The sequence below is a fragment of the Lacerta agilis genome, chromosome 16, assembly GCF_009819535.1.
Source record: "Lacerta agilis isolate rLacAgi1 chromosome 16, rLacAgi1.pri, whole genome shotgun sequence".
Classification (NCBI taxonomy): Eukaryota; Metazoa; Chordata; class Lepidosauria; order Squamata; family Lacertidae; genus Lacerta; species Lacerta agilis.
In genome coordinates this window covers 18621788-18640762 of record NC_046327.1, presented here as the reverse complement: position 1 = coordinate 18640762, position 18975 = coordinate 18621788, and the positions used below count along the sequence as shown (strand labels likewise).

General features: G+C 40.3%; 1 protein-coding gene across 1 annotated transcript in view; it reads left to right on the top strand.

Moving 5' to 3' along the window:
• The window catches only part of DNAH6 (dynein axonemal heavy chain 6), a 118172-nt gene that overhangs the window by 55525 nt on the left and 43672 nt on the right, over positions 1-18975 (top strand). The window contains exons 43-54 of the mRNA XM_033172943.1: positions 1136-1290; positions 2393-2624; positions 4761-4913; positions 5234-5374; positions 6496-6738; positions 7119-7286; positions 8089-8324; positions 11145-11406; positions 12617-12740; positions 13736-13932; positions 16037-16240; positions 16869-16994. Coding sequence (XP_033028834.1) covers positions 1136-1290; positions 2393-2624; positions 4761-4913; positions 5234-5374; positions 6496-6738; positions 7119-7286; positions 8089-8324; positions 11145-11406; positions 12617-12740; positions 13736-13932; positions 16037-16240; positions 16869-16994 — 2241 coding nt within the window. The remainder of the gene's footprint in view (positions 1-1135; positions 1291-2392; positions 2625-4760; positions 4914-5233; positions 5375-6495; positions 6739-7118; positions 7287-8088; positions 8325-11144; positions 11407-12616; positions 12741-13735; positions 13933-16036; positions 16241-16868; positions 16995-18975) is intronic.

Here is an 18975-nt window from a genome sequence, read left to right as displayed (position 1 = left end):
ATTGAATGTCTTGTGGAAGGTGTCCAGGGTCTGTTGACCATGTGTCCAGATAATAAAAATATTGTCAATGTAACGCAGGTACAAGAGAGGTTTGAGTGGGTAGGAGTTTAGGAAACGTTGTTCTAAATCTGCCATGAAGATGTTGGCATACTGTGGGGCCATGCGGGTGCCCATTGCTGTGCCGCTGATCTGAAGGAACAGATCCTCACCAAATTTGAAGTTGTTGTGGGTAAGGACAAAATGACAGCGTTTCGTAGCAAAGTCCGCTGTGGTTTTATCTGAAATGGTGTTCCTTATAGCTTGTAAACCATCGTTGTGTGGGATGTTGGTATACAGAGATTCCACATCCATAGTGACTAGAATAGTATTGTTAGGAAGGTTTGGACTTTGGGTCAGCTTTAACCCAGTGATTTCTGTTATCTCCTTAAACACCCTTTGCCAGAAAAATTGTACATATCTTATCTCATTATACATAACAAAGCTATCTTTAGCCATCTCACCCCTTGCCTTTCCCTGCAAGACTAATTGCAGTCGTTAACAGTGTCAACAGGTTTTCCACACCTATCAGCTGATCACCCATTCCCACCACCCTTCTGAGTAATACCCCTCCCCACTCCCTCACTATATTTAAGGATCTGGTGACTTCTGTTTCAGTGTATCTGAAGAAGTGTGCATGCACACGAAAGCTCATACCAAGAACAAACGCAGTTGGTCTCTAAGGTGCTACTGAAAAGAATTTTCTATTTTGTTTCGACTATGGCAGACCAACACGGCTACCCACCTGTAACTGATCTAGGAAGGAATGGAATGGTTCAATTAAACAAATAGCTGATGTGATCTGGTGTTCCTAGGCATGGCTGATTGGGATCTCTCACATGAGCTGATGAACTCACGGAGGAAAGGATTGTCTCCCTAATTTGTAATATTCACACATATGGCCAGCATAAGAAGTAATGATTTCCCAAGAGTCTGCAAAAATTTCACATAATTAATTGGCTCACATTTCTATTGACTTTGACTCACTCCTATCACCATTAAGCTATGCTTTTTTTCAGTCTGCATTTGCTGGGGTAGGTAGCATTATATTTCCATTCGTTTTGATCACAATCTTATTTTCCTTATATGTTCATTTTAGATTGGAGTTGAGAAAGCTGAACGCCTTTATGAAGAGCTAACTGACCTAGAAAAGATTATGGGGGTTCTGCAAGACTATCTGGATGATTATAATATAATAAACTCTAAGGAAACCAAACTGGTATTCTTCCAAGATGCTATAGAGCATGTTTCAAGGTAAATAATTACACTGCCATTAACCAAATATTAATAATATAAATGAGTTAATACTATATTAATAAACTAATGACAGCATGCCCATATAAAGTGTATAGTACATTTATGTAAATAAGTTCCTTGCTTTATTTTTAAAAACAGTTTTTATTGAAGATTTTCTTGGTTCACAAAAGTACGTGCAATGCCTCTTATTTCAAGTTGTAAAGTCTTTTCTACAGATCAGTTACATTTGTTTTGAGACATTAGTGTTGAGTACAGTATATGGTTGGGGAAGAAGAGCTGGGGAGAGGAGGAGTGGTGTGCTGAAACTTATATTTTTATAGTGTACATGTGGGGTTTTGTGTCAGCGTCAGCTGAATAGGTTCTGTTTCTATTCTCTTGTTATACTTTCTTGATACTGAGAGGGATTGGGAGGGCCCAGGGTGTGGTTGGCTGTAATGAGGTTTGTGCTTCAGCAGTGGCAAGCCAAGTCAGGGGAAGGTTTCAGTGGCACCCTGGACAGCTCCACAAAGGGCTTAGGCTGGGGACTTCATAAGAGCAGACCTCAGGTGATATTTCAGTGGCAGGCTAAAACCGAGCCTTAAATAGTTGCTAACTTTGCCTTCCATAAAAGGAGCCTGTTCATCTGAAAGGGTGCAGTCTGCTTTCGGAGTCATTGGCTGCAATGCAGCAGGAGAAGAAGTGGTCATACAATGACTTCTGTGCTGGAGTTTTCAAGAGAAGGGCATTGCGACCTCCTTGGGCTGGAGAGGTACCTGCACAATGGGCTTCTCCTGAGCAAGGAGTTCTGGTTTAGTGTGTAGATCTGGGAATTGTCCCGGTGGGCATGAAGTACGTATGTAGTTTGGGTCTCTAAAACATAGATAGAAATGTCTGTGTGACTGAGTATAATGAGCCCATTGCTTAAGTTCAGAATGGCAAAGGGAAAACTCTTTATTGCTGGAGGCCCTCCTTTTCGTAGGCATGAATGTGGATTTCCAGAATGAAAGAAACCTTTTACACTGCTGTGCTGCTTTAGTAAACCCTTCACAAATCTGGAGTGAATGTTATGAATTGTTATGAATGTTAACAATTTCAAAATTATGTTCAATTTCCCCCACAGAATTGCTCGAATGATTCGCCAGGAAAGAGGAAATGCCCTTCTTGTTGGAGTTGGAGGCACGGGCAAGCAGTCTCTAACTAGACTCGCCTCTCACATATGTGGCTACAAATGCTTTCAAATAGAACTAAGCCGTGGTTATAATTATGACACTTTTCATGAAGACCTTAGGAAGCTATATAAAATGGCAGGGGTGGAAGACAAAGATATGGTTTTCCTTTTCACAGACACACAGGTATGAACAGCTGAAATAAAAATCAAATTCACTTTGTGCTTGCTGCTAAAATCTTATCTGGGTAATAAAATGCTACCTGATTTATACAGTGTTGTTTATACAACCAAAATGATTCAGAAAGGGAATAATAAGCTTCATAAAATAACTAAAGGTCAAATAACTCATAGAAATAGGAAACATTTTAAAGGAAGATATATGAATCTTTTTATTAAGATGCTTTACAACATTTTTGATTGCTAAAATGTTTTAATGCAATTTTATTATGTTTATTAGTTTTTTTCTGACTCTTATTTCTTTATTCTCTAAGCTGCCTTGTGAGTTCATCACAGCCTTAGATGAGCAGCAGGAGCCAGAAAGGAGGTTGGCTAGTTAAATGATCAGTGACTGCTGCATAGTAATTAAGGGGATTTTCACCCTTAGTTCTGGGTGTTGGAAGGATGTGGGATTAAGGTTTTGTGGGCAGGAGTCACCTAACAAGCCCATCAGCAGAAGCCCTGTGTGACAGCTTCCACGGGTGCAATGGGGCTTCCCACCTCTCCTCCCCCTGCAACCCCACTAAATTGGCTCAGCAAGTCAGGAGAACCCCTAGAGCAATGTGTGTGTGAGGGAAGGAAGGAAGGAAGGGGGGGGGGAATCATGCCATCTGGCAAACTGATATGATTGCTCAGACAGAACACTTGTAGAAGTGTGATGTTGAATTCCACAATAGGACTTAGTTCTGAGTACATGTGAATAGGATTGCCCTGTTTGACAGCATAGTAATAAAACTACAGGAAAAAAACCCATAAAAATGACTTGCTAATCAAGAAAGTTTAAATTGCTGCATGGGCCTGTTGGCCTTAGATGCTCTTCATGAAATGCCTGCTAAATCTCTGCTGGTCTAAGAGCATTCCACAGCATGGGACTGGCAGCACTAAATTAGGTCAGGTTTCCTTCCTTCAATATTTACAGGTGATAGATATCACAAAGTGGTTGTTAATTAGATATGGCACCTTGAGAGATTGTTCAGGCTTTGAAAAGCTCACTGCAGGGACTACCCAGATTTGAGTAACTCTGGGTACCATTTAAGTCAAAAGTTCAGTAGCAGCTCAAATGGGAAACAGGCTTGGTTATAGAAAAATTACGGGATATATGGAAACGGATGTGAAAATCCACAATGCAGGCCCCAACATTGTGCAATCATGTGGAAAGTTGGTGGTGGTTCTCCAGCAGGCAGTAACTACCATGAAAGCCCCAAATAAGGCACAGAACTGCCATCTTTGAATGCACTGTATGCCCAAACAAACCCTCTCTGATCTGCTTAGAGGCCTCGTCCTTGGAGCTCCCAACTTCACCAGTCTAGAACTATCATATCACAGATTTTGAATAACTTCCCTTTGCCGCACACACACACAAAAAAAACCTTTTCCCCAACCTGCCCAGCTCAGTGTGAGCTAGCAGGGCGGCCTTTGAATGCAGCGGTGGATCTGCCACTGCACTTCAACCCACTGCATTCCAGGCCCAGTTTTGATTGACTTGTTAGTCAGGGTCCTATGCACTCCCACCAGCAAAGTGAAGATGATATTAATTGGAAAAGATGCAGAAAAAGCCAACCAAAATGATCACTGGCCTGGCAGGGGTGGCCAACTCCCAAGAGACTGCGATCTACTCACAGAGTTAAAAGCTGGCAGTGATCAGGTCGAGGTTGTTGAGCTTTTTTTTTTTTAGGATGGAAAGCCACCCATGTTTTTTTTGGGGGGGGGGGGGGGTTGGGTCAAAGTTGAGCTTTTTTGTTTGGGGGGGGCTACAGGGCAAAGATGTAGAGCCAATGTTGCTGAGTTTCTTTGGGGGGAGCCAGTGATCTACCACAGACGTTCAGTGATCTACCAGTAGATCACGATCTACCTGTTGGACATGCCTGGATTATAGCATCAGGAGCTTTTTAGTTTAGGGAAAGTGAGAGAGAGTAAGAGCAGGTATATAAAATAAGTTGTAGAAAGTAGACAAAAAGGTATACTTCTTCCCTGCCTCATAATACTTGAACCTGGGGTTTTTTTTTTTAGTGATTTGCTGATACTTTTATTTTCTGATGGTGGAGTTGCTGTTTTTAACTCTGCATCACCTTTTCTTCAAAACCGATATTTACAAAATCTGTAGATTGTTGTAGAGGAATTTCTAGAAGATATAAACAACATTTTGAATTCTGGAGAGGTGCCTAATCTGTTTGAAAAAGACGAGCTGGAGTTTGTTATGGCAGCTACCCGACCCAAAGCAAAAGAAGCTGGAATACCAGAGGGCAACAGAGATGAGGTAGGACACATTATAAATATTATTTTATATGCATTATATTAACTTTTTTGGAGGGGACATTAACAATATTTAAATAACTGTACATATTCTTATATCTGTAGTTTTCAGCTCTGAAGAGGCCTTTATTCCTGTTGCTGCTGTTCTCAGCCTGTATCAGAGATTAAACTCATGGGTTAGATATGGAAATAGCCCACAAAGTCACCCAACCTACAGCTTTTTACAGTTTATGAGCGTCCTCAGTTTTATTTGTGCTAACAACCTAATTACTGCCATGCTTTCTTCTTATCCTTGAGTTAACATTCATGACTGCCTCTTCTCAGGTATTTCAGTTCTTCATTAATCGAGTTCGCCAGAAGCTACATATTGTTCTGTGCATGAGCCCTGTAGGAGATGCTTTTCGAGCACGCTGTCGAATGTTTCCATCACTTGTGAATTGCTGCACTATTGATTGGTTTGTGCAGGTAACTAATTTCAGTTTTGTTGAGAAGTCCAGCTGATGCATAATTATTATATTTGATTGAAGTGGCTCGTTTTGTTCTATTGAGATGTTTTCCTTGAACAATGACCTCCGCAAAAATTCAGTTCCAGTCGAAGTTGCAATGCTGAGTCTGAGCCTATTGGCTAAGAGACAGAGCTACAAATCAGGAAACCCCTGGTTTGAACCTCAACTCTCAGTCATAAATTCACTAGTGGGATTTAACCTCAGCCCTTATAGCCAATGTGGAAATGATCAGACTGACTGACCTACCCATTGAAAAGCTGCAACAAGATAAATGAATGTAGAGGGTTTGAAATGTGATCCAAATTCTAGAATAGAAAAGGTCTTGGTTTAAAAGAGGCATGACAGAAATTAACCCACGCACCAAAAAGCATGGAAATGGTAAGTTAACGCACACACTTCAATTTTCATGTCATGAAAACAGTAAACGTGCTGTTCTATTGTCTTACACGTTGTGCTAGCTTGCAACTCTGTCTCCTGGCGCCCACACAGTCTTTCAGCCTCAGCTCTGTTCAAAGCTGCTAGAATGTTTTGTTGTTGTTGTTGTTCAGTCGTTCAGTCGTGTCCGACTCTTCGTGACCCCATGGACCAGAGCACGCCAGGCACGCCTATCCTTCACCGCCTCCCGCAGTTTGGCCAAACTCATGTTAGTAGCTTCGAGAACACTGTCCAACCATCTCATCCTCTGTCGTCCCCTTCTCCTTGTGCCCTCCATCTTTCCCAACATCAGGGTCTTTTCTAGGGAGTCTTCTCTTCTCATGAGGTGGCCAAAGTACTGGAGCCTCAACTTCAGGATCTGTCCTTCTAGTGAGCACTCAGGGCCGATTTCCTTGAGAATGGATAGGTTTGATCTTCTTGCAGTCCATGGGACTCTCAAGAGTCTCCTCCAGCACCATAATTCAAAAGCATCAATTCTTCGGCGATCAGCCTTGCTAGAATGTAAAGCACATCTAATATCGCAGTCATTTTGTGGGGTGGGGCGGGGAGAGAAACACCACCAAAACCCTGATGGAAAATGCTTGAGGCACTGAATGTATAACTTGCGTAAGATTATCCTGGCAATCTTTTTATCTTTTTTTACAGTGGCCCAGAGAAGCACTTAATTCTGTATCAAGGACTTTTTTCCTGCACGTTGACCTTGGAAGTGATCGTATGAAAGAAAAACTTTCCAGAATGTGTGTAGACATTCACATGAGTGTGACAGAGATGGCAGAGCAGTACTACGCTGAGCTCCGACGGCGCTACTACACAACGCCCACTTCCTATTTAGAGTTAATCAACCTTTATTTATCCATGCTGGGTGAAAAAAGGAAGCAGCTTGTTTCAGTAGGTTGAATTTTATTAGTAAGAATCTATGCCTTCTTTCCCTTTAATGTTATTTTACTTCTCCCTTGTAAAAATAGCATACATGTTGTTGGGTCCTTTTTTCCCTTATAAGAAATGCCTTTAACATTAGCTTTTTTTTCACTCCAGGCCTAGATGGTGTATGACTTCATGAGAAATCCAAGTTCTTGTTAATTTCCTCTATCATCCACTCGCACTAAAAGGACTTAAAATTATACAGTGCCAGTGATCTTAGTGACAAGAGACTGCAGTGCAGTCGTTTTACATATAGGCATTTGTAATCGGTGATGTCAGCTGAGATAAATGGCCATTAAAAAAAATAAAAATCCTAGCTCTTTATGATCTTCTGAATTATTTCTCAGGCTCGGGATCGTGTGAAGAATGGCTTAACTAAACTATTAGAGACAAACGTACTTGTTGATAAAATGAAATTAGACCTATCAGCTTTGGAGCCAGTCCTCAAGGAGAAATCTGTGGATGTTGAAGCACTGATGGAAAAGTTAGCAGTGGATCAAGAAAATGCTGATCAGGTGCAAAGTACTATCTGTTCTTCGTTATGTACATACATATGTTATTCTTTATGTTTATCATATCTTTAGCAGTGCTGTGCCCTTCAAACAGACTGGATTTTTACTGCTCAGTGTTTCCTAGATGGCACAATTAACTTGAGAATTCACTAGTCCCCCTATAATGAGAAAGGATGAAAGGTGCTGGGGGTGGCATGCAAAGTACTGACTGTTAGACCATGGGTGGCTAATATGGGTCCCTCTAGGTGATGCTGGACCCCAACTACCATCATCTCTGATAACTGGACATGTTAGCTGATGGGAGTTTTAATCCAACAAGATATGGAGGGCACCATGTGTGCTACCCTGTGTTAGATCATTGCTCCACATGGCTTAATGCTGGTCATGGTTCTTTGAACTCTCACTTTACTGAAAAGGCAAGGGATAGTACAATCATAAGCATCTTTACTAAGCTTTGCTGAGTTCAGTGTAGCTTTCTCCCTAGTAAGTGAGTTCAGGACTGAAGCCTGGTCTATTTCCCTTTTTGTTCTGATAAAGCACATCTATTCAAACTACTCAGAGCAGTGCTGCTAGGAGTGTTGATTGTTTTAGAACAGGAAGATCTCAAAAGCAGTACAACCTCCATTTAAAAAAATATATCACAGAATTGCATTGTATTTCACAACCTTACTGCACATTGCGTTTCTGTTTTGTTTCCTTATATTTTGAACAAGGAAAACCAAATATTAAAGTAAGAAAAATGTTTACATTTTTAATAGCTGTTACTCATTTGGTAAAGATGTATTTGGCCACCCCCACCCCCCAGGTTCGGCGTGTCGTTCAAGAAGACGAAGCTGTTGCGAAAGTAAAAGCGGAGGAAACTCAGGCAATAGCTGATGATGCTCAGCGCGATTTGGATGAGGCTCTTCCAGCTCTGGACGCGGCTAACAAAGCTCTTGACTCTTTAGATAAAGCAGATATTTCTGAAATCAGAGTTTTCACTAAGCCGCCTGATCTTGTCATGACAGTAATGGAAGCTATCTGCATTCTTCTAAATGCCAAGTAAGCTAGCGCCTCACCCACATACTTGATTTTTAAGGTTTGATTTCATGTGAAATGATGCTCATTTCCTAGAGCACTTTCCAGCCGAGAGAGTCATGTTCCCTTCCGCAGTGCAGCACACATGCGTGGTGTCCTTATGCTTCAAGGTTTCTTGCCAGTACCTGAGGCAGTGGGGAAACCCAGAGCACAATGGCATCCTGTTACATGTATCCATTTTGAATTACAAAATGTTGCAGGTGAAGAGCAGCAGATTTGAGATTGTTACTTCAGGAGCAGCCACAAATTCTCCATTCCTTCTAATTCTGTTCTTGATCTCAGAAATATTGCCAAATATTATGAAGGAGACTTGGGTGTGTGTGTGTGTGTGTGTGTGTGATGATACTAATGATAATGATACTAATTAGCATTGGGGGGATAAAAATTAAGAACTCAAATTTAATTGGGCATGACAAACTATAATTGTGGTTTTGATGTGTGGGAATAGTCAGAACTCCCTAGTGGTAAAGCACGTCTATTTAGATGAGCTTGGGCCAAATTCTGACTTTCTCCTCCAAATCAGCTAATTATTAGGGAGTTTGATCATGCTGTTATATGCTTCAGGCAAAGTCAGCCACTGATGAATATCCCAAAGGAATCTAAGGATGCGTTGCATCAAGTACAATTATAGGAAAGCAAATGAAAGCCACTGTGAATATTGGTATAATATTTGAAAGAACAAAGAGTCCAGTTTTCAAAGGTCAATTTGTTTACCCTTTTTAACGTTTTCCCAAAGTGTGACTCTCTTGGGTGTTTCAAAATGACTCAAAAAGGGAATGCTAATACCATACCAGCACAGAAGCACATGTGTTGCGTATTGCAACGACAGTGTGCAGAGCTGTTGTATGGTGTGGAATTGGGTAGGAAAGTGCACGCTGGACACTGGGTGAGGCACTGGGTACTTTATGTTGGCTTATCATCATGGAATCCTATGGGCATCTCAGCCACCATGAAGTTATCTAGGTTTTCACAATTCTACATGCCTTTTATTTGGGAGAAATTGTTTGCGATGGACTCCACAGTTGGCTCTGTTTTGCTCACTAAGCATATCCAAGTAGGATGGCCCAACAATGGGCAACACTGCCATCTAGTGTTCAAAGGTAACAAAATTGACTTGTGGAAGTACAGTATCTGGTCTCCTGAAATTTCTCCCAAGTTCATTTGCCTTTCCTTATGTCTCCTCAGTCACTGCTTTCCTTCTCCTTAGCCACTTTCTTCCCCATCTCTCCCTATACTTATCTATTGATTATGAATAATAGCATGGTAAGACTGCTAAAATAGCCACAAGGACAACGTGGCTTATTTCTGAGTGCATAGGATTGACCCGCACATTTTATATATGTATTGTGGATAAATAGCCAGTGGTGCAAATCTTAGATACACACCATGCAATGAGATCAGTTTGCTCTGTATTCTTCCTAACTACAGTGAGAATTGAAGTGCAGCACACCTTTTTAGTTGTGGTGCCCACCCTTTGGAAATTTCTGCCTAAGAAAGATCCATTCAACTCTCTATACAGTTTTTGCCACCAGCTGGAATCATTTATCTCCCCATGGAAGCTTCCAAGCCTTTGTTGATTGCTGATAACTTTTATTAGATTTGTGCTGCTTATGGCTTTATTATTGGGATGGATCCAATATATTTTGCTGGAAGCTACCCAGCCAGATGGGCGGGATATAAATAATAATAATAATAATAATAATAATAATAATAATAATAATAATAATAATAATGTTGTTGTTGTTGTTGTTGGGTGGGATATAAATAATGTTGTTGTTGTTGTTTGTTTGTTTTTGATAGCACAATCCTATGCATGTGTACTCCGAATTAAGTCTCACTGTATAGTTAAAGCTATGGTTTTCCCAGTAGTAATGTATGGAACTGAGAGCTGGACCATAAAGAAGACTGATCACCGAAGAATTGATGCTTTTGAATTATGGTGCTGGAGGAGACTCTTGGGAGTCCCATGGACTGCAAAAAGATCAAACTTATCCATCCTTAAAGAAATCAGCCCCAAGTGCTCACTGGAAGGACAGATCCTGAAGTTGAGGCTCCAGTACTTTGGCCACCTCATGAGAAGAGAAGACTCCCTGGAAAAGACCCTGATGTTGGGAAAGATGGAGGGCACAAGGAGAAGGGGACGACAGAGGACGAGATGGTTGGACAGTGTTCTCGAAGCGACTAGCATGAGTTTGGCCAAACTGCGGGAGGCAGTGAAAGATAGGCGTGCCTGGCTGGTCCATGGGGTCACGAAGAGTCGGACACGACTGAACAACAACAAATTCAATTCCATCTCCAGTGTACATAGGATTGAATCTTAAGTTTGTTGATCTTGGTGCCTATACCTAAGATAATGACATTATATATTTTAACAGTTTTAACAGCAGCAACCTAGAAGGCATGTTCTCGTAGAGGACCAGCAACTTTGGCAGCCAGTTCTGCAAGTGTCTCCCTGGATGAGATGAAATCCATAGAAGTGCCACTTGACTTTGAATTCATATTATCACAAAATTTTTGCGGCACCACGAGGCATCAAAGCTGTTTCCTTTGTTTGTATCTTCTTCCTAAGGCCTGTCTCAGTGCTTTTAAGTTTCTTCTCTTCTTGAAATTAATGAAATGTGCTTTGGAAATGTAACTGCCAGTTAGTTTTTTTAATTAAGTATAAATTTCATCCTAGCATTGGTAATAAAGCATGGAAATTTCAAAAATACATGAGACTGCATTGGTTAATATATTCTCTGGGGCATATATTTCTAAATTCCACCACTTCTTTTAATCTTTCAGGCCTGACTGGGCAACAGCAAAACAGCTTCTTGGAGACTCCACTTTCCTGAGAAGGCTTTTAGAATATGATAAAGAAAATATAAGCCGTCAAGTATTGCTTAAGCTTCAGAAATATATCAACAACCCCGATTTTATACCAGAAAAAGTAGAGAAAGTGTCAAAGGCATGCAAGTCTATGTGTATGTGGGTGAGAGCTATGGATTTATACTCTCGAATTGTCAAGGTCGTGGAGCCAAAAAGGCAGAAGTTAAATGCTGCACAGGTGCTTGTTTTTTTCAATGTTAGTTTGTATGTTTTATTTAATACTGAATGGGGAAAAAAGAAAATTCCATTCATCTGTGACATTTCTTGGTCTTTTCTGGGGCTAGCTATTTTGCTAACGAGAAGAGATTTCTCTTGCTAGAGGCAATGGCATATTATTCAGGAGTATCCCTTCTGCCCAGTAGAAGGTACAGCCAGCCTGCTGATTGACTCCTCCATGGGGATGCGATATACTCCCTTGGGTTATGAAAGCCATCTTTTCCTCACTAGGCTCATGTTTGCAGTGCATTTTTAAATATCTTATCTCTCATTTCCCCCTCTTCCCTCGTCACCCTATGCATCCTGGCCAAGAGGACAAGGGTGTTCATGGGTGGAAAAGATTTTTTAAAACGGCCTTCTTCCTCAGGCTACAACCAACAACTCCAGACCCTGCCAGATGTTATTGCCTAGATCAAGCTGACAAGGTTGGGCTCATGTCTGTGTGCCCTTGTGTGAGCTGCAGCTGTTGAGTAGACTTAACAGATGATCCAATGTGCACACACACACACCCCGGTGTGCTTTTTCTCCTGACCAGCAGGGCTGGATCTCTATAGGCTGCTGTTTTGGCGCAAGACTTTGCTGCTGCTCAGAGGTGCCGTCTTGCACCCAAGATTGAGGGTGCCTGCTGCATGTTGTGATATCATGCATGTGACCCATGTCACATGCCGCTGATGCCATGTGCCCAGCATGTTTTGCACATGGGTGATGTCACACAGGTGACATCTAATTGTCAGGAGGAGACCAAGTGCTGAGCCCAGTGCAGTGCGGCTTCAATGGCTGTCGGCTCCTCCTCTCTCACGTTCAGGAGGAGCTTGCTCTACATTCGGCCTCTTCTGCCCCCTAAATGTTGAGGGGGCCAGCCCCCCTGCCAACAGATATTGAGGGGGCCAAAGACACTTCGACTCTATAGAGTTGGCACTCCTGGTGCTGCCTTGGTCAATACTGCCCTACGTTCAATGGTAAAAGAGTTGGATGTGGAAATCTGAGGCCTATGTTCAAAGTCCAGTTCAGTCCTAGAAAGTGTTGCATGATCCCAAGGAAGTCACTATCAATCTATAGTATGAAGAGCATCAGGCATTTTCCTAAACAGAACTGTTGTGCAAATGAACAAAACACGTTGCACAAAGCATTTGGCACAGCAGTAATAAGCATCCATTTTTAATACCGATTAGGCAGAACTTGATGCGACTTTGGCTACCCTTCGTGATAAACAAAAAAAATTGAGGCAAGTGGAAGAACAAATTCAGGAATTGCAAGACCAATATGAAAGAAGTTTGGAAGAAAAAGAGGGTCTTGGTAAGTGGCTGTTTTAAAGACTATGAAAATAATGTTACAGTAATGCTTCAGATCTATTGGAGATCTACTGGAATCCTTTTGTTACCTTAAACTTACCACACACCAATACAAAAAAAATAAAACAAAGAACTAAAATCTTGCTTATGCTTTACAGCATAATCCTAATCATGCCTACCCAGTAGTAAGTCCTGTTGAATTCACTGGGGCTTTCTCACAGATTAGTTGTCAGGAATACCTGCTGGTGTTTCAGCAATTAGACATCTAGAAGATTCTCCAATCTACAAACATGTTAAGAATGTAAGCTTGTTTGTACATCTAAAATTTCTCACATGCATGAAGTCTGTCATTCTCTTTAGCCATATATATATATATATATATATATATATATATATATATATATATATATATAATTGTTTTTATTTCAAATATTTACACAAAACTTGACAGTGGCAAACTATGAATACACCAGAAGACGGATCATGCTATGTAACAATCTGACACATACATAGGAATTACATAAAATCTGAGGAGTTGTTGTCCAAGCAGATCTTTCCTTAGATAATCATTTTCAGAAAAGCTCTGGGGAGTGAAACGTCCAAGGAAACACTAGAGAACAGAAGAACTCTAAATGAATTTGTGGGAGAATGTGCCAGTGATGAGGGCATCTGATGAAATGATTTTTACTTCTAGCCTTTATATCTCTGGAGTCCTGTACAGGTTTTTGAGGAGGCTCAGACTTGAGCAACTTATATTAATTTGCATATGTAGATACATACCCAAGGATAGAGCATTTGAAAGGAATTAGACTAGGAGCTGTCAACAAAGAACAAAGGATTCAATTCCCATATTCTGATTTTCTGTGACATTTCTAACTCTGGACATGCAATCCTTTATTACATAAAGAGGTCTAAAGAATGTATTGCAAAAAAACAAAAACAACGCAACCTTTACTACTGTTTTAAAATAAACAGTCTAGTAATTTTCACTCTATTTAGCAAGGACCATGGCACTGACTCAAGCTCGCCTCAATCGAGCTGGAAAACTTACAGCTGCATTAGGAGATGAACAGGTCCGGTGGGAAGAGAGTATTTTGAATTTTGAGGCGGAGATTTCAAACATCACTGGAAATGTGTTCATAGCTGCAGCTTGTGTAGCCTACTATGGAGCCTTTACAGCACATTATAGGCAACTGGTGAGTAAAAACAACACTTCTTTCTCTGTACCATGATTTTTGTGGATATGCCTGTGGGCTTTTTTCATTGTAAAAACTGTGTACTTTACAGAAACTCTTGTCTGTTTCATAACGAAACAGAACTCTCCAAATAAATGTAAAACAGTATAGCCACATTGGAAGAACTGGAACAACTCTGCACAATAGGCCCTTTGCTCCAGCCAAAGAGTGAATTACCCTTTTCTTCATTGCAAATGGTTGAGCTTGGCTTAGTGAAACGGTTATCTAATGAGGGGATAGATCTAAAAACTGTGGTCCAGACCTAATAGGAGGAAACATACTGTTACATGCCACACCAAACTCCAGGGGTTCCAAACACTTACCCGTGGCTCAGTTCCCTTGGAGTGAAGGTCGGTAGAGATTGTGGTGTCTGTAGAATAGAGTTTTTACATGTACACTTTTTTATTATTTTTGGCCAAAAATCGCAAAGAAATTGGATGTTTTGAGCTATTTCTGAGGCAAAAACAACACTGTTGACATTGGCTGTCATACGTCTGGGTTTTCCCTGACATTTTGCTGTTTTCCGCCTATACACTGCTTGCGGCTGCAGTATTCCGGATATGTCTGGGAAATTCTGGGTGCATGGCAACCCTAATGGAGGGGAATCACAGCATTAGCATGCCCAATGGCTTCCCATTAAGCTTTTTGGAGAGCCCAAAGGTCCAGCACAGAGCATACATGAGCTGCTTCCAGCTCACTCACACACTACTCTGGCTATTATCCTCCTACATAGCAGCTAGGTAAGGCGGGTGGAGGAAAGGTCCACCTGTTTGTTCTATGGCATAGAGCAACTTCTTTGGATATGCTAAAGCACGGTACTTAGCTAACCAAATTCCTCTTGTGCATTCTACCATCATAGATACAGGATCCCACCCTGGTTTTTCCTTGGGGTTCCTTAGGGTTTTTCCACAGACTACAGAAAGTTCAACTTATTTAAGAACAGCAAAGTATTGATGCCCTTAGTGCTAGTCTTCCATACTTTTAAAAGGGCACGGTTTTAATACAAGCAGTGACTTAGCAGGCAAATGAGCCTATCACAACTCAGCATACATTCACTGTAATCTCTGTGGCAGGTGCTATTTTATCACCTCAGGTTAATAGAGCTTTTAATTAACGCTGAAACACTTTCCCAGCTATAATCTCTTTAAATGTTAAAGTATTAGCAAAATATGACAAGGTGTTATTAATGTTATAATGCTAATTTTAAAAATGATGCAAGGCATCTTAAATAAGTTTTAATATCGTGTTTCTATTATAGCAATTAGTTGTTTCTTTGTTGTTATTAAAAAAAAAAAAAACCTAGTGCCCCCTTCACGGCATTGCCTTTAATCACCTTGCTAAAGTGTCAGTAATCAGAAAAGTTGGTTGTTGTTGTTGTTTTTAAGTTATAGTGTAATAACACATAGCACTCTTAAGGTATTCACTTAAGGATCATATCACTCTACCCTGTATAGGTAGGGGCTGGACCAGTCAGAGTCCAAAAGGTTATAGGGCTGCTTAGTGAAGACAGCCGGGTGGGGGGCAGATATCCACTTGGTGGCAGTGATGATGTTAACAAGGAGGAGGGGGTTGGTTTATCTGGTTGCTTTGCCTCCCTTACCTCTCATGGTAGAGACTACAGTCTGTGCTGTCACACCATGAAAATTGTTTCGTTTTTAAAATGGAAACCCATTTAAAAAACAAGTGGAAAGATTTTCCTAAATAGTTTCCTAATTCAGCCCTCATCACATCTTCTCACACTTGTATCAGTAGTACTTTTGAAACTAGTTGGTATTATAATTCCAGTGGTACTTCGTTTTCAGCTACCATAGCCAGATATCAGGAGGTGAGTTGAGCCAGCCTATTTGTTTTGTTCCTTCCCACCATCAAGACACCGCTCCTTCCGACCATAGCCCTGTATTACTAACATCCTTGTATATCAAGCTAGTTGCACTGGGAGCAGGTAAAGTTTCACAATCGCATTATGGATCCTTACCATTATTGATTCTTGTAGTAGCCCAGTTGTGAACTGATCGACATATGCTATAACAAAAGTAACCTTCCTTGTTTCTTTCCTTCATCTCAGTTAATAGATCGCTGGATCAAACAATGTCAGGAACTAGATATTCCTATTAGTCCTGATTTCAGTCTCATAAATATTTTGGGAGATCCTTATGAAATTCGACAATGGAACACTGATGGATTGCCACGGGACTATGTTTCCACTGAGAATGGCATTCTTGTTACACGGGGGCGACGCTGGCCACTCATGATTGACCCCCAAGATCAAGTAAGTTCTCACTTTTGTTTCAATCATATATCCACAACAGCCATATTCTGTATTATTGGATATTGATATTTTTTGGAAAATGCTAAAGATCATAATTACATTATCTTCCCAAGCCTGTTATTTCTTCAAAGGAGCCTTCCTATGCCTGCTGCATTATTTCCCTTTCCGGTGCCATTTCCCCTCCTAGAGGAGGATATTGTTGTAGTAGTGATAGAGTAAATTGGGGTTGAATGCAGAAACGAATCCAGGGATCCTGCTCACAGCATGCTGTATGTAACTTGATTCTGCTTGCAAGAACTCAGGATGGTTGAGTATTAGTATTATTACATTAATCACCTTATACACAGTCCTCTCAAGGCAACGTAAATTTTAAAAAAGGAAAAACCAGTTAAGAACACAAAAACCCACCCTATTTTAAATTCTTACTCCTGCTCTAATTGTCATGCGAAAAAGAGGACAATTTTTGGTCTTCTGGTTCTACTCCACGTTCATACACTGCTGCAAGAAGGATGGGAAAAATTAGACAGAAATTTGTGAAATTTGCATTGTCCATTAAGGGTTGATTATTGGGGGGAAACATCTAAATTCCTTATTTACCATAATAATGATGATATCTTTTAATACACAGGCAAACCGCTGGATAAGAAATAAAGAAGCAAATGATGGTTTAAAGATAATTAAGCTTACTGACACTGGTTTCCTGCGTACCCTGGAGAATGCTATTCGTCTAGGCTCACCTGTTCTTCTAGAAGAGGTTTGGATCTTTTTGCATTAAGCTATAATAATCTTTCATTTCTTGTTCTTTTGTTTATAACTGTTGAACATGATCCACTGGCTCTGACCAGGTACATCCTTGTCGACTTCTGCAAGAAGCAAAGCATTTAGTACATTGAGTGTACCAAGTATTCTGTCATTTGGAGGATAGGTGCAAAAATTCTGAAATTGGGAATATTTTTCTAGCTTTGCATGAACAAAGGAAAGAGAAAAAGAGAGTATCACACAAGAAGATAGTTTTTTGGTACATTCTTTCTACAGAGGAAGAAGTGGATTTAAAGCAGCAGCCATGAAGGAGAGGAAATGAGAGGTTTATACATTGTATGAATCTTTCTCAAATCAAAAACAAAGGAGAGAGTTAAAACCAGGATATCTCAGTCTTCATGCAGTTTGATTATATCATGAAAAACTATTGTATCATGCAAAACTTACTGTGACCTTGACCTACAGAAAATTACTCATGCTTACGTCCTGTTGAAATCAATAGGATAATTTGATTGTGACTAACATGATCTGCAGTGGAGTCAGTATTGTTTAGACAATAAATCCATTTATGCATGTATCTTGTGGCTATGATTGTTGTGTATTTTTGTCACAAGCGGGTGTGGTTTAGGAAAGCTAGGATGTCTCTCTGTTCATGACTTTGAGAGAAAATAATTTTATTTATTTCTTATATTTATATCCTGCTTCATCAGCCGAAATTCATGAAGTGGTTTTTACAAAATGCAATGTTTAAAGAACAACTATAATGTGAAACATATATTTCCATCTATTCCGGGAAGTAATAGTATAGCTAGCTGTCTGAGAAGGATTTCTTGTTTGCCATTGCAAATACTTCCTTTAACAAAGAGTTCTCTGTGCATTGATTTATTTCATTAGCTGTTGCAAAATGCAAGGCTTAATTATCAGAAAACTGAAATTAATGGTAACTTAAGCAGAAATAACTAGAGCGATTTTCCACAGTTATTGTCTTCCCCTACCATCCGTGATGATTGGTTACCACTTTTTATGATGCTCCATTTTAGACTTTTTATTTTTTGTTATGTATTATGTACTTTACCGTCACCTTTCACTGCATAGTTGCTTAATAAATCTGAAAATGTACAGGCAAAGTGTTCTGGTGTGGATTCTGAGTCCCGTTTAACCTCCAAGCTGAGAACATTCAGAGGCTTTGTTGTTCAGTCAGTTGTTGACATAATAATAATACTTAGCATTTATAAATAATTTATTGACTTTTCAGAGCACTTCATTTAGATCATTTTAGCAAACCTTTACAACAGCTTAGGTGTGGGGGAGAAATTCAATTTTGCTTGCATTATAATGAGAAACTGCCTCATCATACACGCTTCTTAAATCAATACGTGAACCAAACCCATAATTATCCATTGAAATTTGCATTTTTCCACACTTTGTAGTGAAGGCCTCCTGCCCAACAATGTATAGAAAGATGCCTTGTGTCAGGGCCAAATGCTTGCAAAATCTTTATTAGTCCACAGCATACAAAAATGTGTATTCAGGAGAAATTGGTACTAAAACACCAGATTTTCATGAGGAAAATAGCAAGTGTCTGTGGAGATATAGGGGACCTGAATTTAAGATGGAAAAGAAAAATGCGAAACTGAAATTGACAAATTTGTCCTTCCTCTCAACAGCTGTATATAGTAGGCAGGGTACTTATCCGCATATTGGAGTAGAGTGTTAGCCTGAGATGGTGGCTTACTGAAGGCCACATAGGCAGCTTGTAACTGAAGTATGATGTGAGATGGGTGCTTTCCAAGTATCTCATTTAATGCTCTTCGTCACTGCAACCACCGCATGGCAAAGATGTTTTACATATATTCTGGAGGCCATTTTTTACTACCGAGTTATTGTCAGGGAGCAGGTGGGCTGCAACCAGGAACCTTCTGCCCAATGTACCGAGCCACCTCATCTCTGGCTCTCGGCTTGGTCCCTTGGCTCTG